The sequence below is a fragment of the Perna viridis genome, chromosome 7 (assembly GCF_037379345.1).
Source record: "Perna viridis isolate PV_CMFRI_1.1 ecotype Kerala chromosome 7, ASM3737934v1, whole genome shotgun sequence".
Taxonomy (NCBI): domain Eukaryota; kingdom Metazoa; phylum Mollusca; class Bivalvia; order Mytilida; family Mytilidae; genus Perna; species Perna viridis.
Genome location: NC_142451.1, coordinates 20,632,024 through 20,658,440, shown reverse-complemented (window position 1 = coordinate 20,658,440; position 26,417 = coordinate 20,632,024). Strand labels below are relative to the sequence as shown.

Sequence of the window (26,417 nt, the reverse complement as noted above, 5' to 3'; positions counted from 1 at the left end):
ATAACGTCTTTAAAATGTTATTTGTTTAGAGGTTACAGAACGATCTAAATGTTAACTAGATGTTAATTATCGAAATATACAAGTTTAATCTAAGACTAAAATGAAATAGATTACATAACGATGAATGTCAGAGTGTTTTGTAATAATATTAATTATATAAATTATTTATTTCAAATTTCTTCATTTCAATGTAAAACATTAAACTAGAAGAACAGTTATTAACATTTTGAGATTCTTACAATTCACAAAATTATTTTGATGAACCTTTCAAAACTTTGTTTTGAACCACGAGTTCGGGCGTTTCAAAAGTTGGAAAGTCGTATCTTTGTTTTCTTTATCCGTTACCCATCATTTGGTTTATCTAATGTGTTACCTACTTGTCAACAATATTAGGACACAAAGGAAAAAATCATGCCAACAAAATGAAAAAAAAGTGAGAAAGACAAACCGTGTATATGAATATAGCTTAGGAATTTCAAATATCACGGGTGTAAAAATTCGAAAAGATGTTCACACCAAAGTTATATCAACCTTTTCTATCAATCATTTTCTAATGCCCGATAAGTGCTGTCAAAACAGATATTTATCTACCTTTAAGATTTATCTTACATTTAAATGTCTTAGGAACTAGGAAGTAATAGCGTTGAAAAAATGAAGACCTTATTGTCAAGCTGTTGTTTGTGCATTGCAATTTGTGCTTTATGTTTCTTTCAAGGCCTTGATGCAGGTATATATAAATAGTGATTTACTATTTCATAATGTCCAATAGTAAAGTAATCAAGGACACCAAGATTCGAGAGAAATCAAACGAATATAACCCAAAGGTAAAGTCCAGAGAGAGAAAACAGATACAAACAACAAAAGACATGAAATAACCAAAATGCAAACAAATGCATGTAAGAACTCGGACTCCACTAAAAACTTGGAGCAGGTGCACCGGTAGGATAATATTATATGTTGAATATTTTACATAGTTACATAGTTATTCGCATTAGGCCTTAATTAACTATTAAACAACCGCTTAATAGTAGAAAAAGTTAAACAATCCATTGAAGATTCTACGTTCTGGGAATTACTAATAAAATATACCACTTAATGTATTGTGTGTACTTGCTTATAATGTTCCTGCTGTATCCTTTTATAGATTCGAGCTACATAAAAAAACCAATTTTTCTCAGCAAGTGGTACAAAATTGTTGCACAAGACAAATCAAGAGCTTTTCTGACTATTCCTCATAATCTGAACGAATACCCAGTAAAGGTAGACAGACGTACAAATTAGGATTATTCATCAGAACAAAAGTTACTTTTTCACTGGAATGGGATCTTCTCAGCGAGATGATGATGTTGACTCACCATACGGAGGAGTTGTGTACTTATATAATACCAGTCACATTTTGCTCATGTTACCTCTGAAAAATAACCATTTTGCCAAAGGTGGAATCGCATTTACTGGTAAGTTTTTTTTCATTCACTCGCAGTGTGATTTCAGTTACCTTACTTCTTGTTTTCTTTATTTTGGGGGTATATTTTATTCACATAATCATGTTCACAAAGGTTTTCTCGTAGCATAATTCTTTAATATGTTTTTGAAAAGTTCCTAACATATTCTTCTTGTTTACCTTATACTAACAGATCTTTAAAAAAGGAAACAATGGATAGCTATAAAAGAGAGAAAAAAATTTCAAAAGTTACAATGAAAATATAGATATCTGAGAGGTTAATCCATTGAAAAAAAAGTTAAAGAACACATCAAGAAAGACAAAAAATAAAATACTCTGAGACGAGTAGTACGTTTCGAACAACAACAATCAAAGGTGAAGTCTAATTTCCAGTTTTGATTCTTGATAAAAATCGTATAGTCATTCTTGACTCAAATATTCCAGAGCGATCACCAAGATCATGGTGACAACCGTACTATTTATACCACCACTTCGGATAATATATATATGTTCCAATTTTCTACAGGAGTCACTGAGCCCTTCATTATAACAACATTTTTCAAAACGTTCGGGCTGTGAAATGAAAACTCTTTATTCCTTCCTCAAATTCCTCTTGCAGACAACAACATGTATCCATTTTGTATATTTGAATATGTATGATTTGATCATAATTGATTTAAAAATATCAAATGAAAAAAGTAAAACAAGTTACAATTATCATACATTAAATCAATATTATAGGATCATCACCAGGATATATTGGGCCAAAGAATGTCACATTACAAGGTCCCTACATGACAGGTTCAGCTCGAGTCAGGGCGTGGATTTTGAATGATTTTCCAACACCTGTGTTTAACAAAACGTTCAACATGGGAGGTAAGATTTGTAGGATATCAAATTGTCATGGAACAATTAGACTATTAGACTATTTTGTATTTTTTTTTCAGTCTTTGTCTCACTAGCAGTTTTGCAGTTTTTTTCTGCATTGTCTTATGCATCGTTCATCAATTTGTTTTCAGATAGGGACGTTTATAAAGAGATTGAGCATAGAGTAGGTTTTTACCCTGAAATCGTTGCAGTTCGATCAAAACTAGATAATGGTATGATATCAGAGGCACAGGGTAAGTAAATTATTATAAGAATAAGCATGCACTTTTTGAATATGCCAATCACATTGTTCATTCTGTCCCTATTAGCATTTCAGTTCAGAGGTATAATGGAAAAAATACACAAACTAAATATTTTCCATTTAATATAAATCATGATTATGTAGTACTACTGCAATATTGTAAACTTGTAGCCACTTAAACAATTACTAATTTCTGATGGGCTAATTTGTTGTGGATACCCAATAACGAAAATTGATTACATTTATTATCTGGCTACCTAAAGATAAGTTTAGACCTATCAACTTGGGTATGCTATGATGATAAGACACTCAATATAGCTTGGGCTCTCGAATGAAACCTCTTGCTTTTAATTTATAAAGACATCAATAATTCAAAGACTGATATTATTTGATATCCAAATGATTTGATTAAACAGAGAGAACAATAAAAACCACATGGGTCGTTCAAGTGAAATTAACTACTTATCTAATTTGGAAAAAAACTACTTCATCAGCAGTTTAAATACGTCAATATTGCAAAGACTTCGATATCATTTGATTCCAACATGATTTAATTAAAAAGAGAGAACACCAATAACAATTTCGAGTCGTTCAAATAAAATGAACTACTATTAGTGCTGCGGACGGCTAACGATTTTTCGAACTTTAATTGGCCTAGAGGGTATATTTCAGTATCACATGTCAATGGAAAGATAAATCAATGTTGTTTTGAATATCATACTTTTCTAACTGAAAAATGGTAAAGTTTTCTGATATTTTGCATTAATCAGAGGAGGGGTCAAAGATCAATCGACCACAATACACTTTGAAAAGTAATTTAAGTAAAATCGTTCATTGTACGTATCGGAAAACAAATAACATGTAAAGATCATATGTATAGAATTTCAAAAATGTAAAGATTTTTTTTCCGACAAGGGTTGACTATTTAATCACAAAACAAAAATGCCCTTAAAATTGGTTACATTTTAATGCATTAGTGATGCCTTTTCATTCAGAATTGTCAACTTTCCTTTTATCTGTGGCAACATCCCTTCAGCATCTGCGTATGGAGTGTTCATATCACAACTCATACGTTATGCCAGAGCTTGCCGAAACTACGCAGACTTTTTGTATCGCGCTAGAACTCTAACAAATAGGCTTCTGGAACAGGGTTATAATGCTACAAGATTGAAGTCATCACTACAGAAGTTTTATGGTCGTCATCATGAACTCGTGAATCGTTATGGTGTATCTATTTGCACCATGAAAACTGATTTATTCAACGGGTCATAACTCGGCGGGTTATTCTAGAAAAGCAGAGGACGCTTACCCTACCGGTGCACCTGGTCCATGCTCCCAGTTTTAGTGGAGTCCGAGTTGCTCATTTGCTTTTGTTATTTTGTATGTATAATTTTAGTTACTTTATGTTCTTTGTTGTGTATATGGTCTGGATCACATTCTTTTGATTACTGCTATAACCTTTGTTCCCTTGATTACTCTTTCAATGATTAAGAGATGATGAGACACCGTAGAATATTACAATGTATATCTAAGTATCCTTTACTGAATAACACATAAAATAGACACAATGTTCTTGATTAGATCTGCAACATGGGCTATGAAAAATGAGTTTGAAGTTGAAAATTTTCACATATATATTCTATTAATTGTCCTAAAATTTATAACACGGAATCGATTTCGGAAAATTCGTCTTATTTCCGGCCTGTTTTATGAAGAGAGACAAATGTGAAATATCGAGACTATATTACGTTTTGACGAAAAGACTTAAGATTTTGAGATTTAATTTTTGTAAACACAAAATTCATACATATTGTTTTGTGTTTGTCTTTATATGCTTGAACTTCAAATAAAACGTTCAAGATTTAACCATGAATCAGGGATTCTCAAACAAAAAATGCGAGGCGAGGATTCGTTTCGTAGACATACTTGTACAGAGCAGTTTTATGTGGTTTATGCATTGAATTGTGCGTTACTTCTAATGTCATATTTCACATAAAGAATGAATAAGTAAGCCACTTCATGGTTCACGTCGCGAATTCTGATTTGCTATTATCTTAATACCAATAAAATTAAACTGAATCTGGGATTTATCACAACTGCAAAAACATCTTCACTAGCCAAGGGTCATGATCTTGCCCCCTCCTTTCATGCTATGGGAGGGGCAGGACCGTAACCCTTGCCTAGAGAAGATGCAGTAAAACCTAAGAATCGGAAATAAGCCACTCATAACTTGAAAACTTTTCATTTGTCTTTATTATAGTAAAGGCCTATTTTATTTCAAATAATTCATTACCAAAAAATCTTTGTAACGTTCTCTTTTTCATCGTCACAAACTAGATTACTTTTAAGCAAAGCCAGAGTTTCCCTCCTGCGTTCAAATCCGGAATGACATCATTTATATAAGAACAGATCGACGGGCGTTAAAGGAAAAAAAACAGAGAAAAGGCATTAAAATTATTATCCTACTAATGAACCTGGTCCAAACACCACGTTTTTTAATCAAGCTTGGGTTGCTAATTATGTTTTTAAATTTATATATGTTATACTTATGACTATTTTTGTATTTTTTGGTGCTTTGTCTTGACTATGGATATCCTATTTTTCGTTCAAATTTCATCAAAACTAACATTGTTGAGCGCTCAATTATTGAATAACAGAAAAAAAAACATTTGATACATGTCCGCAGCACTATATTGTTTTAACTAGAAAAAATAGAGTACACAAAATTATTCGACATGCTCCCCAACGCTGAAACCATTTTGTCAAAAACTAAATAAATTTGGCAAATAAGAAATTGATGCAGATCGAGTCTTAAATCAAACCAAAACTATATGGCATACACATTGAAACATTATGTCACAGTGTCAAGTAGATGTAATTTGTCATTATAGAGAAAAAAATGTAATCAAACCGTACTGTAAAAATATAGATTAATAAAAAGATCGATATTTCTCGAGTCTCAAATCGAATCATACGATAATTGACATCTATATAAAGCTAATGTCTAATATTTATTTTTGTGATGAATAGTAGGAAGAAAAGTTTTATAATACATAAAAGGGGTCGTCTAAGAAGGTGTTCTTCGAGTGGTAAATCTAATCACGGTAAAGCAAACCTATACATAAACTATTGTCAAAATATCAAGTTATTGTGACGACAGAAAAATATGTTACGAACAAAGGTGTACACAATGGTAACGTCATATCTGTCGCTTTCAAAGCAGAAGCATGCAAAATGATGTAATGTGCACATAAGTAACTCCGAATGATATCTATTAAAACTTTTACGCGGACCACGCTTACATAAATTTAAAAAAAAATAATGATATATATTCAATAATTTATTTCTCCAATTGACTTCTTGAGACCTACGGTTTTAACAACCCGTCAATACTGAAACATCGCTTCGTTTCATTTCGTTTGTCTTTGCTTTCAGGGACCGGTATAAATTCGGAGGCTTCTATGGATATCTTTGGATTAATATACGGTTATGATGATATTCGGATACGCATATGGTGTAAGTCGTTTTCTTTTTTTATATAGCTAACTCATAGGTATGACGTTTAATAAAGTTTTACTTTTTTAATCTATATAGTCACGTTAATGCACTGAAAGTGATAAATTAAAAGAAATGAAAGAAACAAAAAGCAAACTCGGACTCCACTAAAACCTTGGAGCATGGACCAGGTGCACCGGTAGGGTAAGCGTCCTCTGCTTTTCTAAAAACACCCGCCGAGTTGCTCATAAAAAGTCAAGTCCGGGGTAAGGAAACCTAAGGCCGTATATAAAGATATTCCATATATTTCATGGTAATTACCGCTTGTCAAGATGGGTTAAATGTTAGCTTTTCTTACAAGGCTTGTGGTGAAGGATAAAATTGATAAAAAAAATAACTTCCTCATTTAAACGTTTCGAGTATGCCATTTGAAAGTAATCGATTAATTGTGACGATTGCTAAATCACAATATGGACCTGATTACTTCAAATCGTGGTGGACATAGTGGACGCGATTCGACATATAAGTCCCAGTAGTCAGACTTGAATAACATCATTAATTGTTTACCAATACCCACAGTAACACAAAATTCAAAGCACCTAAACAGTAGGATTTACTTCCTTATATCATATATCTAGTTCTAAATACACGTATTTTCTATACCCCATTATTAACCCACTACCCAAAATACGTTAAATTATGTCAAAACTGACCAATTGACATGAATTCAAACCGGGCATCTATACGGGGCCAATATGAAAAAGAGGGCCAATTTGGATCACAGCAGGCCTACATGGCATCATAACTTCCGGTCATTTGACACCGCCATTTTGAGTTAGAATTGGATTTAATTAACTTCGATCACCAGGACTAAAAGCTGCAGAAACACAAAAACAAAAATCTTCCATTTTATACAAAAAGGATATTTAAAGCCTTGGGATGCCTTGGGATACAGGGCCAATATGAAATTACATATTTATTAACATATAATATAGGTCTTTCCGTTGGTCTGTATCACAACCCGTATCGTTTACCTTGTATAGCATAGTAAAACCTATATCACATACCCCGTAAAGCACAGAACCCGTTCTTTATTATCCGGCGTCTCTCGAGATTTACAATCAGGAGCAGACTACAATTGAAGTAACGAAAAAAATCTTTATAATAAAAAGTGAGGGACTATCGGCAATTCACATCGGTACAGTAAGCATTCTGTTTATTCTGTATAAACACTGTGAAATAGCTTATATCTCATTTCCTGTGATGAACATATAAGTAATTGACAAGAACGTGAAATGCAAGAAAAATCCATTCAGATTTGCAATTCATTGATCTCACAAGCAGGAATATTTGATTTGACAAAATATCTTTTCTCCTGACCTTTTAAAATATATAATATAAAGTGCAATGCAAGTATATGACAAATACTCGACCAATATAAGCCCCTTTGGCCCGCAGCCCGAGTGGCATGATATTAGTATCTCGTTGTCGATACGGCATGCGATACCGATTTTGCCATGTATTATTCTCTAAGTATTGCATATGGTGGACTTGGTTAATTGAATTTTTTTTTGTATTGAGGACGATTGTATATTGTTTAGTTTTGGATCTCAGTCTTCCTATGCATTTTATCTCATTACATATGCTTATTAGTATATTTTTATATTTTGTATCAAAATATGTTCAATAACACTTTATCTGAAATTTAATGTTTATGTTGTGCTAGGTTCCAAGCAAGGAATTTTTGGTACAATAGATGGATGGGGTGTTTCATCCAAATCTACAAGTGGAGTGGTAAATATTCTTATGTGGACAATAGATTCGTCAAGAGTGATATTTGGAAGAAATTCTACCATCAACAAGGATGCAAGTATTAGTCAACTTTCCATGAAGTACCCAAATAGCCATGGTGTCTCTGAGATTTTAGTATCAGTAAAGGTTTGTTAAAGTATGTTATCTACAGAATATTAAAAAAAATCATCATCTGAAAACTATTTGAAGCCTGTTTTTGGTATATCAAAAAATGCATTATTTCAAATATGATTAAAATGTTAGGCTACTATCTCTTTATCGATGCTGGTAACACTGATAATCTTATTTTTGTAAAGTGATTTGTTTGAAATACATACATGTACAATCATTTAAATAATGTTTTGAGATCACAATTAAATAATTATTTTTGTAGAAATCAACAAAATTTCCAGCAGAAACCAAATAAATCTAAGTATTTCATTTTATGTGAAATTGAAGTAAATCAAATATTACCATCATATTTTGACGTCGTTTGGAGATGAAATCTGCAAAAAAAAAAACTCCCAAAACTTTATTTTCATAAACCCGTTTAGATACCTTTCTGAAATTAACACAATCGTTATTTAAAAATGGAATTAATTTACAACAAGTTTACTTTGTAATTGGTGCTCTCAACTTGTTTTTCTTCCAGTTGCTGCTATTTTCCTATCTTTTTCTTTTAATTTCATGTTATTTCCTAACATATCAATATTGCACATTTCTTTAACCATGAATCCCTATATTATCATATTATACATTTTTACATACTGGTTGAAATGATACGCTCTTTCAGGTCAAAGTTCCTAGTGGCAATAATAAGGGCATGATATTTGATGCGGTTGGATCATGTATTGCTATTAACAACGGAATTCATAGTGGCCTAGTGTATACTTACACGAACAAGGAGATTTTGCTATGGAAACCTGTTTCAGCAAAGGGTCACATGTTGTATATAGGTGGAGCATTTGGTACAAAAAATAGTCAAAAGTGTGATAGTGTAGATGTTATCACCACTGTTGTTTTGTTATCAGGTAATAGTTAACAACAAATATTTCTGCTTGTATTGAAATAAAATATATGCCAACGGTAATGTTAATGTATTTTCTTAATAATCATAAACTCTATTCGGAAGCATACAAATTAGAAATTTTAATTTGTATCCTGTAAGGTGTACCTACAGAACACCTTATATCTAAAGAGTTTGACCAAATATAAGATATACCTTACGCGCAAATTGATGATACAAAACAGGTTTTTCAGTTTGTCTTTATTGGTGTTGTGTCTTTTTAATCTTTCTGACGCTTTGCTTGCTTAACAGAGATGTGGTCGATTTCACAAAAGTCGAAAATTATAACTTTAAACTACAACACTGTGACATCATTAATTACAATCAAATTTTACACTGACAATGTATTGTGATATCAACATACTAACTAAAGATGTATCTATTCAAATTCACTGAAATATCATATAGACTCAATTAAAAAACTATTTTCTAAGAAGGGAGAGATTGACTAAACCACATTAACATTTGGATTGCAACTGCAAACTTTTGAATATTATATTTTCTTTTTTACTTTCTAGTTTAGAACTCTTATTTAAGCAAAGACTGATTTGTATAAATTCAAATGCTTTATTATATGTAGATTAGATACTATATTTGTTACATAAATAATTATATACATACGTAATGTGTAAATAAAAGGTATACTACTTCATATTTCCTAATCCAAGTCAAAGTATAAATGATTATGAAATGATGTACGTTTCACGTTTCAGTTGTTTAATATTCTAGTAATGTAATGTCTTTTAACATTTCTTTACATTTCATAAATTGCAGCATAAAAAGTAAAAGAAACGAGTCAAAATAGTTCAATACATTTCTATAGTTGTGACTGAATTTTAAGTGTCATTTTATTTTGCAGGACCAAAAGGACTGAGTGGAACGCAAATGAAACCAAATAATAAGCATAGCATTCTTTAGTAAATGAATAATTGAAATAATTATAAAAATGGATCTTCAGCTATTAAAAAAATACACATTCCTTGTATGCTGCAAGATAATTGATATTTAAAAAAAAACATATTATTATTATATGTATAATGGCTAACCTGTGGATTTGCATCAGTTGATTCTCATATATCTTATAGTTATTTTGAACATTCAAATAGATTAATATACACTCTATTGACTATATATGATATTGAGAGAAAAGTATTATTCATAAGCAATGTATAATTAATTCATTCTGTGTTTTTTGCATCTTTCGATTTGTTGGGCTCAGACCGGCTTAAATGAATAGCAGACAAGAAGAAGTTGTTCAAAATATCGTCGATGACAAGGTAAATATTGTCAACTTATATTACCTATATGTAATATAGAACCTTTCATTCTTTAAATTTTCGAGATTAAACAAAATTTTTCATTTTTCAAATATCTCTTTATTTTGAACGGGACATTAAAATAATTCAATAAGGTAAAAAGCACAAATGTTCTATGAATGTATTATTTAATTGTTAACATGTCTATTTCATCCCGAAACTATCCGAAAGTATCAACAGCAATGACAAACTACAATCCTGTAAAACAGATAGGATTAGTGCTATAATACTCTTCATTACTGTGTCTAGAATAACAGCAAATATAGTAATGATGACAATCAAGTGGAAGAAAAATCAAGGGAACCAAGTTTATAGAAAGAATCAAAAGACAAAAGGACAAAAACCAGACATGGAAAACAGACAAACACTGCAAAGAACAAGAAGTAACTGAATCATACATACGAAGTAACCAAAAACAAATGAGCAACCAACTCGGATTCCACTAAAAACTGGGAGCATGGACCAGTTGCACCGGTAAGGTTAGCGTCCTGCAGTCGATGAAACAAAAAGTCTTATCCAGCAAAAGAAACGACGACGTTGCCACAATGAAATCAAAAATAACGGAACCTATACAGAAATTTTATGGCTCTCACTTTCATGACACCTTTAAGTCATTTTTTTTCGTAATATTCAAATAATGTAATGAAAAGCATAAAAGTGCAAATAAATGAACATACTCTAGTTAAAGATATAAGTAACCATCTTGCTTATTTTTTAAATAAAAAGCAATAAAACATTCATTTTTTTCGTTAATATAAAACTATAAAAATCAGGAACGAAATATTTTTACAACTCAAACTTCGTGATTGCTGGCGTGTGTCAATATTGTGGTACTAATTCATTCACATTGTATCAATAGCGTAACCATCTGTTGTGTACCAAGATCGAACCAACAAAGTACCACTTACTTCTAGAATCACTAAAGCACTACATGTGTTGTGTACCAGGATTGAACCAACAAAGTACCACCAACTTCTAGAATCACAAAAGCACTACAAGCAATATACGGACGCATCAACAGTAGACAGATTAGGTGTCATTCTTTACAAAGATCAGGCAGTGGGAGAACATAGTATGGAAACCCACCATTTTTAAAGTTCAATTTGACTATTTACACCATCAGAATCAAGGGTAAATATTTAGATTTTCCAAATCATTTGGTAAATTCAGTTATCATTTCATTTAAATGTACTGAACATGAACATTTTGAGGGCAAATAACGCTGCCAAAAATCTCATTGTTTTAACATTTTATTGAGAAATTTCTGAACAAATGCACAGATGAAATAATGGTCTTTTCAAATGGAGAAAGCATATTTTGAGGGAAGTTATATTTTGTCCGATCGTGGGTTTTGGACATGCATATTTCTATTTTTTTCCATTTGCCTGATTAGTACAGAGACTTACAATTAAAAAAAAATAAGACAATTATATCTATATATCTGAATATCCGAATTAAGTATGTATACCATTTGAAATTATGTCCTGGTCTACTAACGTCAATAGAAGAGGACGTTCTCTATAATTTAACAAATAAACCTCCGTGCGACAAAACTAGAATATTATAGTACAAGTATTGATATATAGGACGATCATTGGATGTTGGAAAGCAAAATACTGTTAGATCGCAATTGTGCCAGCAACCAAAACGTCAACATTCAAAAATTTTATTGTTTTATGAAACGAAGTATTTGTCTGATGGGATCTAAAATTTTAATATTCAACTTTATATTGTGTTTGCTTATCTTAGGTTGACTTTTCGTTATTTGAGAAATGTCAAAAAAAAAAACTATGTAATATAGAAGTCATATGAGAGCGTAAATAATCCAACCTCATGAGAAAATCTTATCATACAGATAAAAAGGAACTTTTAATTAATCAAATGGTCAACATTAAGTACGTTTCCTGAGTTATCAAGAATATTTCCAACAATTCAATCTATCAATTGTCAAAGCAGAGATCTTCATAGACAATAGACGAAACATTTATTCTTTTTAAATTACCGTCAAAGAAATGGATGTTTAAATAATGTGACAGACAGAACTTTTTACAGTGAAAATTGCACTTGATATAATATATCGACACTATTGTATTAAAAAGTTAATCTTATATCTATAAATAGCAGTGAATGCCCCTGTTTTTTTATTATGGACTTTATTTCATTTCTTTTTCGCAATGATTTAATTATATTTGCTTCATTCGCTAGTTTTGAATCACAAAAATTATATTCCGTTTGTGGACGACTTTCACATTCACTTCCGTTCCGGAAAAATTCTTCATTTACATCCATAGTAACTGGGTCAAAAAGAGTGAGATCCGAGACATTGGAATGGGAGCTAAGAAGCGGTAACCTGGGCCGATTATTACAATGTAAACTAATACATAGCTCCCATCATTTTGTGATTTATTTATTTAGAATTGTTATCAAGTGATTGATAAAAGCATATACCGTAGAAATTCAACCCAAATCTATGAGATATTACATATGCTATAGAAAAAAGAAGGGTTTATGTACTAACCATATTTAAAAAAATACATTTAAAACCAGTTTGAAATAGGCTTAAGCCTGGTTGAATATTGTTCATTGATAAAATAAATATTTCTCATCAATATGCAGATAATGTTACCTTTATTTTTGTCGAGATATTGAGCACATTCAAAATATTTTGGAATGAATTACTCAATTCATTCCAAAATTGGTTAAAATCGAAAATCGAGGAATTATTCACGCTTTTGAGAAAAATTTAGTTTAAGATATGCATTGTTTCATTTTTTCTTTATTTCAATATAATTGCTATAGTTAAATTAACGTTGCCATTTACATTTTATCACGGACATCTTGCTTGAGTATCCAGACCTTTATAAACTCCATTCGGTAACCTCCTGTTAACATATCGGGACGATATAATTCTGTAATAATCTTCACTATTACGTCTAGAAAAAAAAAACGTAAAACATATGGAACATTTCAGAATTATATTGATGATGGGGGCATTCCACATAAATAAGAAAATCAAAACTGGAGCAAATTTGGAGGTACACAAGGGCATCATATACTAGAACTAAAAAATCTGGGAAAATTTAATCAAATTCTAATTAGTGGTTTTAGAGAAGTTGGGAATTACAAGATGGTCCTCATTGGTCGACCAATGACAAAATCATGTTTTATTTTTATGTTCTTTGTTGTGTTTGTCTGTTTTCCATGTTTGATCTTTTCCCTGCATTACATTCTTTTGATTTGCGCTAGAATCTCGGTTCTCTTTATTATTCTTGCATCAAGAAAACTCTTAAAGATATTCCGATGGAAAAACGAAATAGGAGGTGCGCAATGGCATCACAAACGGAGCACAATAGAGAAAATCTCTATAGAATCAGTATAAAATCTTGTAATAAAAAAAATCTACATTAAGGATGATCGCTGGGCATGTTCAGCCATTTTGTCAGATTTTCGGACTACTTTGGTTTAATCCATTTCAAAACATCAATATTTTTGCCTAGTGACCCCCACTTTTCTTTTCATAATTTCATTACACACACCTTAAAAAGTTATTTGGGAAGCTTTTTGAAGTCCCTGTTATTTCTTTAGTGTTTTGATAGATAAAACCTACGAAGACAATACCAAGACAAAACCTATGGAAAATCGAGAGTTATCATTTTCACGCCAAAATTTCAAATGCTAAAATCTCAAAAAAAGAGCTCACTGACCCACCTCTTTTATTTTCTTGCTTTATTCTAGCATGAAAGAAAAACCACTTGACATCCTTGTTAAATGCACCAGCGAACATCCTTGAAGGCTCGATTATTTCGAACCTGTTTTTCCGACGCAGTCGGTACAGTTTCACTTTTTTACCCTTTGACCTTAGGGACGCTCTTCTTTTGAAACGCAAGTCATCTGATTGCAATTCTGTTTCCCGATTGGCCAATACTGATAACTTAGTGGCGATCAAAAAATCGATATAGAAAATTTGAAATTGCGTTCGAAAAAAAACTGTATCGAAAATTTGAAATTGCGTGCCATGTGTTATTCCTTGAAAGAAATGTAGAGTTTTAGAAGTAAAATTTTACTGCGTCGGCTATCTGTTTTTTTTAAAAGATAGTACTTGTTTTTCGTATAAAGGGCCTTGAGTATGCCCATTAAATAACAGCTTTCAGGATGATTAAAAAAATCTACAGACAAAAAATAATAGGTATGACCTACCTTAAAGCTAGTGATTCTCACAAATAATAATATGTATGACCTGACTTTATCACATCTTCTTCACAACTAAACAAGATCTAGTCGCTTTTGAAACCATTATCAACCGTTGCGTCTGTTAATTTCAAATATGATATGGGAAAAGAACATAATTAAAAGATAAATCACTCACGATGTCCAATTATTTGCTGAAGAACGTGTATCAATGCTGTGATATTTATTCACCCCTATCTTATTTACAGAGCGGACGTAGAGATTATAAGTAACAGTGTTAAATCCATCTAGAACCAGAGTGTCACCAACAGTGCCAACATCACTGAAGTACTATAAATAACATATGAAAGCATGAACAAAATTACAAACTTACTAACAGTGTTGATATAGGGAATCAAAAATTACATTTTGTGCCATGAGACGAAACAAATAAAAAAGGTATATATATTGTTATTGGAGAAGTTTTCTCTTTCGACGATTTTTTTTAAAAAGTGTCAGCAAGTTTTTCGTTTCTCTACTGTAAAAGTTGAAGTGCTTTGGTAGAGATTATGTGTAGTGGCATAGCGTATTTGTTTTGCTATTTGTATTCCACGAATCCAATCAAAAATTACGATTAGAGTTTCATTTTTTATATCATACAAATTCTGACTTTCTTCAAAACAATCTTTTAAAAATGCCTCAATAAATGATGTTATTTCCATATAATTTTATAATAGAAAAACAGATAAAACAGATAACCAAACAATATGTGTGCACAAAAACTCAGTATGATATTTTCAGCTGTAAAAACATTTTACCCATTCTTTACATGCTAAAAACTGTGCAAGACTAGTATTGAGTTTCTTGTCAAAGTTACAACACAGACTACTTACAGACCAAGTTACACCGTTGTTGTCCGTCATTGCACATCTCCAATGCAACTCACCACGAGCTTGAAGGAAACATCCATAGCCAATAAATGAGTGATGCAGAAAACTGCATTGAATATCTACTGGGTTGTGGTCGTAATTTTTGCTTATAATATTCTGTGTGGATATGTACTTTGGAACAGTTCCGGGGTCCTGTCCAGTATACTCTAGCATACCCCAACTTCCGTATTTACTTGGCGTTCCGGTTGAAGAGAAGTAGTTAAAAAGACCACCTAGAAGTAAATTAACTTTTTAATACATTTGACCTGTTCAGCCAAATATAAGCAATGCCAATTGAAGGGATGTAAAGTGAAACCAAATATTGGTATTTTTACAGTTTACTTAGGTAGGTATTTGACATCAATGTTGCCGTTACTTATAAACATTATTTATTTATTATAGCAAAACGAGCAGGTAATCCTTTCTTAATTTTACCTGGAAAAGAATTCTGAGGGTTTTTGACTACTATTCTTCCCCATGCCTCCATCAAATTGTTGACAACTGATTTGATGTGGGAATCTTTGTTAAACGCTATTGCTTTGTTTGTTACGTCATCATGACTAACACCTTGTCCGATTGCACTACCCTCCATGACAGATGGTCCACCTTCATACATTAATAGTTTCAGTCCATGTTTCTAAACCAATAAACTTCATTGATAAGAAAACAAATAGTAAATGGGTTGGCCATCTCCCACCTTGAAAGCAAATTAACAAATAATGTCGCAATTTCGCTCTTTCGATTTAGCCCGGGATTGACATCATATGAGGAGATCGTTATGTGTTTCAAGAAAAAAGAGGACTCTTAGTCTATACTCCAAAGTTTTTCAGTTTGGTTGCTCATTTATAATTTATGCTTTGAGTTTGTTCTTTCAGTTGCAAATATAAAATGTGCTACGTATATTGTTTTAATTGTTTTTCGGTCTAGTCTTTGGCCCGGATTATGACTATCCTATTTCCCATACTAATCACAGTCTCTTTCCTTTAAAAAGGAAAAAAAAAAAGATAAATTTGTCCATCTTCGCGTCATTGTACTTCACAACAGAAGACTGAATCTTATTTTAGTTGATTTACAATTAACTTCGTGTTTATTAATATTTTTGTGGTGATATTTAGTAATTCTTACCGTTGCGACATCCATATAGTGTTGGAATGACGCTTCAGCTTTAGAAATATGATCATTGCAGTACATTTCTATTTGTCTCATACTCATATTCATCATCTTGGCAGCCTGTAATTACTTGAGTAAAACCATCAGGAACAAAGCAAAGAATGAACTTTTTTTTCTTTAAATAAAGCTGGAGAATTGATTTTATCCAAAAGGAAGTGTCTATTGAAGAAATAATATTGGTAATTAACACAAAGAAATATACCCAAGAATATGATACAAATTTGACTGAAATACTCTATAATATTAAAGTCATCGATGAATGAAAACAAACGGACGACAGAATGATCGGAAATGCAAAACAACAAAGGCACTCGTTTTAGAAATGTTGAGTTCATCTATAGGTACAATAAAAAAAAAAGAATAACGTTGGGTCTGTTTTGTATTCTAATTAGCTCACATTTTTGCCGGCGAGGTCGTCACAATCGTAATATCCTGTGATTGCAATAGCTGCATATTTCTGAGTTCTGTTACCCAGATCTTCTAATGCTTGATTCGTATAGCTCTCGTACCCTGTCTGCCAAGCCCAAACCGGGATAAGTCTATTGGCATTTGGTCCAAAAACCTGAAGTCAAACGATTTTCATACATGTTTTATTGGAACACTAATCTTTTTTCCAAATACAGTTGGAGAATAAATAAAGCAACAGTTTTGTTTTTCTCTATTCCACAAGAAAGGTTTAGCTTAAGATAAAAACCGCAATGTCTAACTTCTGTACACGATTTATTCATCAAAATATCTTTGTATCAAATGAATGCGAATATTTTCAGGGAATAAAAAAAGATACATAAATAAAGACAAATGAGTGTAATACTCGCCGTATTCCAAATGTCCATTATTTCCGTTGATCTTTTATTGTAATATTTCATCCCAGCTTTCCATGGATGAATGTCCAAATGTAGTTTCATGCCTTCCTCTTGAGTATACTTTGTCTGTCTGAAAATTCCGTTCCAAACCTCGTTTGAATATTCAACATAGACCTTGGCGAATAAGAAACATGATGATTGTTTAGATGAAAAGTTTATTTATTCCCCAACGACATAAACGGGTATTTTCCGTCTCAAAACACGAGTCAGCAACCTTTTGTGACAAACTTGATTTCCCATTTTTAAGGGGGAATTTTCTTTCCTTTTGTGACAAACTTGGTTTCCCATTCTTAAGGGGGTAATTTTCTTAACAGATTTTGGAAATACAGTTAGACCTTTGCTAAGTATACTTAGTTGTATATTAAGCAATGCATATATAAGTAGAAAACCAGTTGTGGTCAAGACGGTTTCCTGGGACAAATATTGTAAACTGCGCCAAATTTAGCAATGCAGAATACAACCAACCACTTGAAAAAAGATATTGAAACTACAAGAAATTTATATAAAAAAAAAAAATATGGCCGCTATCCCTAAATTTCAAAGTACCGATTAATTTCCAGAGAAAATAAATGGAGCACAGAGCCAAAAAATTCACGCCGGTATAGTTACCATTACTGAATTTTCAAATTCCTCCTATGAAGAGTTATTGAGATTTACTCAACAAAATTAACAAAACCATAAAAAGCAACAAAGCCTTTCCAGCAAAAAAAAAATGTTGATGCGCGACGCCAAAAAGCTTCCGAAGTCTATAACACATTAATGTGATGCTGCATCTCTAATTACAAAACGTCATTATACAGCTAAAGTTGATGAAATCTTTGCCAAGAAAAATTAATGGGCAGACGTACGTGAACTGTCCATGACCGACAGTAAAACTTTCTGTTCTGCATGGTGTCTAAAGCATGAACTTAAAAAGAAAAATCCTGAAGAGACTGCTATCTAACAACCATTTGATTGGTATGGGGTGAAAATTCTTATCTTGTCCTTCTATTTTGAGAAAATATTGATTTGACGTTTTTTTCTTTGTGTAAGCGTCGAAATTTATATATAAAAGAGAAAATAAGAGATTCTGCCTACATTGTATTGAAGAAAACAATGGTCATGTTTTTTTACACTTTACTTCCCCTACCTATAATAAATTCAAAAGACAGGTACTTAGCTGTTGAATCGTAAATAAAATCACCTTTAAATCACCCCGTAAACTATTTTTCACTAGCTTAGCAAATTGCGTGACGTAGTTGTCGTCTGCGGAATGTGGCATATTAAACCATGGGTTGGTTCCCATACGGTTGCTAAGATCTATCATGTGTTCAAGGGCGGCCCCTTCAGTTCCAGTTTGAGTATGGTAATCTTTTTGTCGTCTAGTATCCCAAGTTGTTGGTTCTGGCTGTTGTAAAAAAGATACTTAAAAAAACACACACAAGCAAAATATATAAACAAAAAAATCTAAATAAAATCATACTTAAATAATTTTACCTCAATATGCTCTGGCGGTATAATTGTACTTGTATTTTTTTTAAATGCATGTACATCAGTTGTCATGAGGCATAATTAAGGTTTGTCGGATTTTTTTTTTGTTCTTTGTTTTCTGTTTTATTTTTTCTTGTTTTGGAAAAAAAGAACTACGTCAATAAGAGTCATATATAACAAGGGCGTGTGTGTACATCACTTTTGATTTGTCTTTTTTTTTCCGGAAACGTAGTTTTCCGTCATCTATTTTGATAATTAGTGGGCTTTGGCAAAGGTAAGCTCCACATGTGAATTTCCTCTGTTACTTACATCTACACACTGGCATTTCGAAATTCTTCGACATTATTCAAATCAAACGACGTTTGACAATCGGATAACGTCCGTAAAATCATTCACTGTTTCTCCAACGTTGCAAATTTTTTTTCTTTTTTTCTGAGAAGGCTAATTGCAGCGTCTAGAGTGAATTTCAGACGTTGTTCGGAGCTTGTCGCAAATTAAATGACGTCTTGTATCACAAGAACCACAGGGGCTTGCTCCCACTATCAGATATGCAGTCTGACTAGTGAGATGGTAAAAGGATATACTGAATACTTGTTATGTTGTTTCATTGAATATGTAATCATGATGTATATTTGTTCAAACATAGCGGCAATCATATACAAGTTTCATTGGCTGATCTACACAATTTAAAAAGGGATGGGCAACTTTTTCCTCAACAATAAGATTCGTATTTAGTCATTTTAATGATACAAAACTAAATGTACATAATTATTCATTTTCTGTATTTCTATCAAGAGGGGTCATGTCAAGACAGTACAAAAAATTCTTATTCACAGTGATAGGTTTCTGGTTCCCCGTTGTATTTGGATGTTCCAGATAACATCGTGTAATTGGTCTTTATTTCGAAATATGCAGGAAATAGTTCATGATGCTGAGAGTCATATGGCATATATATATGGACCGGTTGGTTGCTCAAGAAAATTCTATGGACTGTCTCTCTATCAAATTACGTGGCGTCATAATTCAAATGCTTTTCTTCTACACGAATGATCCAGACCATTTACTACATTTAAAAAGAATAATTTAGCAAATTGCTCATTATACTTTGTGGGGCAAATTACTACTCTTCGGTCCTTATATTTTTGAGCGACCATCCGGTCCATGTATTGCCATTTAACCCTCAGCATCATGATCTATTGGTTAAATACGAACTATTGTGCAAGTTAAACCTGCTTTTCATAAGGGCTATAGCTATTTACAGAACCAGGTGATGATAGAATGTACTTACTGTATGTCCATTGGTGTGCAGGAAGTCCATATATCTGTATTCAGAGTATCTTTTGATAGTTTCAAGAAATGGTGGATAAAATGGAAACTGTTCGTATCGGTCCTCAAACCCAGGCATGATCAGACGAATGTTCCGTATGGGGTTTGTTGGGTTAGTTTTGTCCAAAACAAGTTCGATGCCGCCTCTACTTTCATTAAAATTCACTATAACCCTCCCTGGAAAAAAATGTTAGAGATACAAACCACTGAACACTTCACTATCCTTCAAATGTGTAACTTGCTAATTTCACTATTATCAGAGCAATTAGTATCCGAAAAAGTATAATTTTAACGACTCTAAAGAAGAAATTGATGCATTCTAGTATGTCATTTCGATGTTCTAACCATAAGAAAAAGCAAGAATATTACCTTATTCAGCACCAAAAGGATATACTTTGATTGCTATCTTTTACCAGTCAAATTAATATTGCAAATTTCAGTATGTTATGCACGTGTTTCAAGAAGTAAACACTCATCAACAACATTAGAACAAAATACTTTAGAAGATCTAAATTCTCCCCAAAAATGTATATCAGAATAATTCATAAACAAAAATATCAGAATGAGAATCCCTATCAAGCACCGAGAAGTTCTACCAAGTGTAATACCTGCAATGAAGCCTCAATGTTTAGGGCCTTCAAGATTATAGATCTGGCACTTGCCACGCGTCGGCTGACCTTCCTGATAAATATAACCGAGTTATTTAAACCATTTACATTTTTCTTTAACCAACACATTTTATATTAACCACCTCCTTAGTTGGTTGAGATTTCACAGTTTACCGCTGCGATTTCTTTACATAGATTTTTGGATATACTGCTTCGGAGTAAATCCTAACATAGAAGACCTTATTAGTATTAAAATACATTTATTTTGTCTGTAAGTGATGTCGCCTTATAGCTGCACCGGAACCTAAATTGAGCAGTCCAATGTAGAACTTATACAGCCTTGCGTATATATGAACTTGTCTTTCCCCCGATCTCAGTCGACAAATATTTTGTCCTACATATGCCTGTAATCGACATCGGATGTTCATATTTGACGGATCTTTGTTCGTAAGAAGAAGGTATACAAGATGGGAAATCCGTCGAATAAATCCACATGGTTGATGTAACCCTCGGATTATCCACTAGCAGTGGCCACGATCGTTCGGAAAAAAAGTACTGGGTTAATGCTGTCCTCGGGAACAATTTGTTCACCAGCAGGGTAACAACGACCGAATTGTAAAAAGAAGAACTGAATTGATGCTGCCCTTGCAACTCTGGTAATTCATACCTTTGCCATTATATATTACATGCTTTGGAGTTAACTTGAAATAGATTTCTCCTTCGCCATCATACAATAATGTGTAGTTTCCTCTTGGAGCATGTGTTCCAATATCGCTTCTCAACATTAATTTACCTAGTCTCATGTTATCTGAAAGATACCGTTTCAGTTTGGCTAATTTAGCTCATATATGACAATTAATTATTATTCATGCAACAAAACAAATGGTGAAAAATTAATTGAAAATTTTGATTAGTAGGTAGTGATTACAGTTAAGGTGATGTGCTAAAAAGCGTAATTAAGTACAAATTCTAATAATTATCCTGTAATTATTACAAAAATCCTGATTATAACCCTTTTAAAAATGATGAGTTTCAATCATGTTTACATTAAGCACATGTGTACACGAGTAAAGTTTCGAATTTCTTGTAGTATATACCAGTTAATTGGTATACAAATAACAAAAATTGTCCACCAGCAGTTACAACGACCAAATTGTGAAATGAAGAACTGGGTTGATGCTGCTTAGAGGCAAAATTGTCAACCAACAGGGTAAATAACGACAGTGACAACGACCGAATGGGAAACAGATAAATTGGGTTGATGCTGGCCTAGAATAATTGATCATAAGTTTTTCACGACACAGGAGACCTTATATCTGTATATCGTATCGTACCAGATTATTCTTGTATCATATGGAGTATCATTATTAAAAATGTTTTAGCTTTTTTTCGAAAGCATAGTACTGTAACAATTATTAAACCTGGAAGCGATGCAGGGTACCCATCTGATCTCCACTGGACCAAGTCCTGTTCGTGTGTGTCCCATTTATGTGCATTAGGTCCACTTGTTCTCTGAGTTATCCATGCCTGTGACAACTTAGCAATATCGACGAATTTAAGCTCTGAAGAGTAATAGGTTAATCCACCGAGGTTCATCCCTACTGCAACATCTTTGTTTGCCAATCTGTCTCAAAGAACAAGAAGAAAACATACCATTAGTCGACACCGCGTCATCATAACAACCGGTAGCTGGGGTATAGCGCTCTGTATAAAACCTATTTTCATCGGAAATGCCTGTACCAACTTAGGACATTTCGGTTGTTTCCAACCTCCTGGTTTTTACCTTAATATTGCAATTTGATATGGACATTCCTTTTTGCTATTGTCCGGAGATTTTGCCTATCATTTTGGTAATTTTGTAATAACGATTTATTTATTCGTAAAAACCAAAACAAATAAAGCGTGTTATTTTAATAGAGTTTGCAATCGAAATAATACGAGCCAGTGAATCAACAGAACACATAGATCGCATGGTAAATATAATCTTAGTAGTACATTTAGTTTTTGAACATAGATTACAAACGAAATTTTCAACTGGGCTTACATGTGAGGATTGAAATGAGAACAGTCATTTCCTGTATAGCCTTCATAACATTCACATTGTCCATTCCAGCAGGTACCATGAACACATTTGGTCTGACAACCACATACGCCAGGTCTAATACATCCGACCCCTAAAAGTTGGTAACCAACGGTATTTTAATGGAAAAAGAAAGTGCAATGGAGCGTTATCATATCAAAGCATCGAAATGCAGAACTATGAGTACTAATATCCTGTTTAGAATGTATGTTATCACGTCATGTCACCCCATCCGCGCAGATAGGTAAATTACTGATAGACACATTAAAAATATAAACAAAAAAAACCAACTGCGCAGATAGCTAAATTACTGATAGACACATTAAAAATATAAACAAAAAAAAAAAACAAAAACAAACAAACAAACAAACAAACAAACAAACGGAAGTAAAACATAGATTGTGTGGATCGAAAAAATTATTTTTGCTAGAACTATCTACCGTTAGGACAGTTGCAGTTCCATACACAGCGGAGTTGTACAGGAGACCATTTCCAACCTTCATCGCAAGCACAAGTTCTGTCTACAATTAAAGCACAAAATTAAAAAAAAACCATTTTGCACACTTACAACTTAACAGCTATTGGCATCTATTACTTAATTTAGTATATTAACTTCAAGTGAGAAACTCGATTTCAGCCAAATGAATGAATTATGAATACATATAAATGACTTGGTATGCTGGAATCACAATATGCGCTCTACACGAGTAATCGTTGAACCTATAAAAGACAAACAGCATGTCGGCGCTTCTTCTTTTTTTTTTTTTTTTTTTTGTTTTATCTATATATGTTGATGTCTTCAGTTTATTAGCTGACAATTGTAAATGGCCCGCTGAGAAAATCTTATTATACTATTCAGTAACTACATGCAGTAACTTAATGGAACAATTAGTAGATCATATTTTAATTTGGGTAAAAAGTAATATTTATATAGAAAAAAGAAGATGAATCACCTGTTTTACACGTTCCGTATCCATAGCAACCACAGTCTACGGAGCAGTCATTTCCAGTATATCCTTCATAACAGTGACATCTACCATGGGAATCACATATCCCGTTCCAATTACAGACGTTTGGGCAAGTGGCAGATAAACACTGTCTAAAAATTAAACAAGAAACAAATGTGATAAACATTAATGTTGTTTTTGTTGTCGCACACATATATTGCTCTGTGTGTGTGTGTGTGTGTTTGTGTGTTTCAGTCAACATTTATAACAAATAGCGGAACCAAAAAAGACTTGTAATATTGCAGTAAAAGAGTTGAATGGATTAATAATTAGTATCAACCAAAATAAGATTGCATGTAGGTCCTGTAGCAAAGGGTCAACATTATTAAAATGCATTTACGATTAGATGCCGCGTTGTGGTAAAGTATAGTTGACGTATGCCGAGTTAAGTTTTTTTTTAATACTGACAAGTATGTTAAGTCATATCTGATAAGAGAATACAACACTGCTCAGGTGTTGTCAACGTTATGAATCACGTAGTTACTAATTACAAGACCATTATCATAATAGTTTTGCAAAGTAAAACAATTGACAAAATCAGGATGTCATCAAAACGGCCCATTTATTGCAAAACTTAAAAAAGTATACCATACCTTCCAGAATAACAAAGCAAAAGAAATAGTGTTAACGACTTCATTCTTATAAACCTTATCAATGAGTAACAATATGCTAGATAAGGAATTCTAAGCGTGGTATTATTATGTTCTTCATGTACTTCAATTACATTTGCGTGTTCATAAAGATTTATGTTTCAAAGGAAAATTATGCACCACTAACCATTATGTAAATGAAACAGAGTGTGCTAAATGCTTCCTAAGGAAACTAACAACATCATTTCCAGTTGTTTTCTTTGATTATGCAATAATTGATCAATGAAACTTTCCTGTATAAATGGTCAATTAAGATTTTGTTACTAATTTGTCCTTGCTCGTTAAGTCCTTTGTGAAAAATGGTAAAATTTGTCATTCGTCCTTTAAGCAGAGCGACATACCGTTTTTGAGGTGAAAGAAAGGAACATAAATGAACTTTATAAGTTCGTTTTGTTTACACTTGCTTCTCACGGATGACTGAGAAATCGGTGGGAATGGTCCATAGAAGACAGGCTAGCGCTTAATGATTGGTATGCTGAATGCTCATTTGTTAAAATGTGTCATTCATTTCGTGAAATGTATCATGGAACAAATCTCGTTTTTGGTGTAACGCTTATTCGGTTTATTCCCTGAGAAGTATTGGTGTTAGCATTCGAGGAATGGGAACCATTGAAAAACGTCGCCATTCGAGTAAGCCACTGCTCATGTTAGTTGAATTCCTTGGAGTCAGTGAAGACTTACCTGGATGTATATATCCTATACTGGGTAACGGAAAAGCAAAAAACAAAATTATGAAGATTTCAGTCACAATTACGTTCCCGTCAGGTTGCAAGGGCATTTTAAGGGTCCACAACCCCCAACTAGAGGGACTAAAGAATCTGGTAGCTCTATCAAAGGCAATTTCCTGTTATTTGGTGTATAATTTGGAACCATTTACATTTTTGTAAGCATTGTTATTAGCGTCATTTCATTTATAATTATTTAAGGTATTTTTTTCAAGGGTAGGGGTGGCATTTTTTCACCTGACTTGACTTACAAAAATTAAAATATTTATTACTTGGGCTCATTTTGAAGCTTAGACACTATATTAATGTACTGTATCATACATAAGCTTGGTTGATCCATGTTATTCTGAAAAAAGGGAAATAACGAGTGAAATAGAAGAAATTCTGAAAATCTGAAAATTCCTCGTTTTAAGATTTTATAGTAATTATTACCCCAAAAAGAAAATCTAAGCGCCTTAATTGATCAGATATATTGGGAACATCATTATCTTAATCATGAATACCTAAAATATGAGTTTTACGGTGTCGGTATGCTGTGAATGAGAATTCTGTTTGATACTGAGACCAGTTTTCTAGGGGTAGGGGTAATATTTTTCACATTTTTTGAAAATCCTTTCTTGAAAATAAGTTTTTCGTGCTTCATTTATGTCGAAAATTAAATGATCTATCGAATGATACCAAATTTGAGACGTTTTAGTTGAGCAATAACTTGTAGAGTCGAATTTATGTGACTTTTGACCGAAAAATCGAAAATCCCATTTTTCGAATTTTTTGATAAATTCTGATTTCGGAAATCGCCAAAATTCACCAAAAGAACACCAGCAGTATGAATTGTGATAATGCTAAACAGAAAATTCCAAATAAGCCATTTTCTACTGAAGCATTAATACTCTAGGGGTTTTGACATTGAAAAATATGTCAATTTAAGCGTTTTTTCGGCGGGGTAGGGGTACATTTTAACGCAAAACCTTAAGTGTTACCGCAACTTTCTTGGTATCATTGTAAAGATAAGACATTGGGCTACATGGTGATACCTAAATTTGTTTAGTTTGTTCCCACATGCTATCCCAGGAAGGCTAAGACGCTCAAGCAATTGAGTCACAAAAATCTTTGCTTTTTGACCAAGTGGGGTACAAATATAGGCTTATACTGAAAAAGAATCCGAAAATATTCTGTGGCGACAA

The 26,417-nt window shown here is 32.7% G+C and overlaps 2 protein-coding genes across 5 annotated transcripts; one reads left to right on the top strand and one right to left on the bottom strand.

The window, feature by feature from the left end:
- Positions 1-611: 611 nt before the first annotated feature.
- Positions 612-14,879, top strand: LOC148611735 (uncharacterized). Of its 3 annotated transcripts, none has more exons than XM_088592584.1 (11): positions 612-727; positions 1,145-1,454; positions 2,183-2,317; positions 2,461-2,562; positions 6,006-6,086; positions 7,792-8,003; positions 8,650-8,887; positions 9,782-10,199; positions 10,488-10,621; positions 11,098-11,369; positions 14,675-14,879. In XM_088592584.1, the coding sequence occupies exons 2-8, from the start codon at positions 1,319-1,321 to the stop codon at positions 9,838-9,840; spliced, it is 963 nt and encodes a 320-aa protein (XP_088448710.1). In that variant the 5' UTR covers positions 612-727; positions 1,145-1,318; the 3' UTR covers positions 9,841-10,199; positions 10,488-10,621; positions 11,098-11,369; positions 14,675-14,879. The 3 variants fall into 3 exon arrangements, with proteins under 3 accessions (XP_088448710.1, XP_088448711.1, XP_088448708.1); XM_088592585.1 differs by having other exon boundaries at positions 10,488-10,712; XM_088592582.1 differs by lacking the exon at positions 10,488-10,621.
- LOC148611734 (uncharacterized) lies at positions 10,193-24,515 on the bottom strand. Of its 2 annotated transcripts, XM_088592581.1 has the most exons (16): positions 24,452-24,515; positions 23,805-23,950; positions 23,292-23,372; positions 22,816-22,945; positions 22,193-22,395; positions 21,439-21,579; positions 20,126-20,340; positions 18,551-18,754; positions 17,320-17,481; positions 16,902-17,066; positions 16,460-16,564; positions 15,770-15,971; positions 15,299-15,567; positions 14,605-14,756; positions 13,060-13,171; positions 10,193-10,436 (listed from the first exon to the last, which is right to left on the bottom strand). In XM_088592581.1, exons 1-15 carry the CDS (start codon positions 24,493-24,495, stop codon positions 13,066-13,068), a joined length of 2,325 nt encoding a protein of 774 aa, XP_088448707.1. In that variant the 5' UTR covers positions 24,496-24,515; the 3' UTR covers positions 10,193-10,436; positions 13,060-13,065. The 2 variants fall into 2 exon arrangements, with proteins under 2 accessions (XP_088448707.1, XP_088448706.1); XM_088592580.1 differs by lacking the exon at positions 10,193-10,436 and having other exon boundaries at positions 12,995-13,171.
- Between the last annotated feature and the right edge of the window lie 1,902 nt (positions 24,516-26,417).

What these genes read in the sequence shown, in the direction of transcription:
- LOC148611735 (XM_088592582.1), top strand. Translation starts at nt 1,319, where the DNA reads ATGGGATCTTCTCAGCGAGATGATGATGTTGACTCACCATACGGAGGA. An exon ending in TATGATATCAGAGGCACAGG is followed by an intron (nt 2,563 to 6,005) that starts GTAAGTAAATTA and finishes CTTTGCTTTCAG; the next exon opens with GGACCGGTATAAATTCGGAG. An exon ending in CACTGTTGTTTTGTTATCAG is followed by an intron (nt 8,888 to 9,781) that starts GTAATAGTTAAC and finishes TTTATTTTGCAG; the next exon opens with GACCAAAAGGACTGAGTGGA.
- LOC148611734 (XM_088592581.1), bottom strand. Translation starts at nt 24,495, where the DNA reads ATGAAGTCGTTAACACTATTTCTTTTGCTTTGTTATTCTGGAAG. An exon ending in TAATGGACATTTGGAATACG is followed by an intron (nt 17,067 to 17,319) that starts GCGAGTATTACA and finishes GTTTGACTTCAG; the next exon opens with GTTTTTGGACCAAATGCCAA. An exon ending in TCAGCAAATAATTGGACATC is followed by an intron (nt 13,172 to 14,604) that starts GTGAGTGATTTA and finishes TTTTTTTTCTAG; the next exon opens with ACGTAATAGTGAAGATTATT.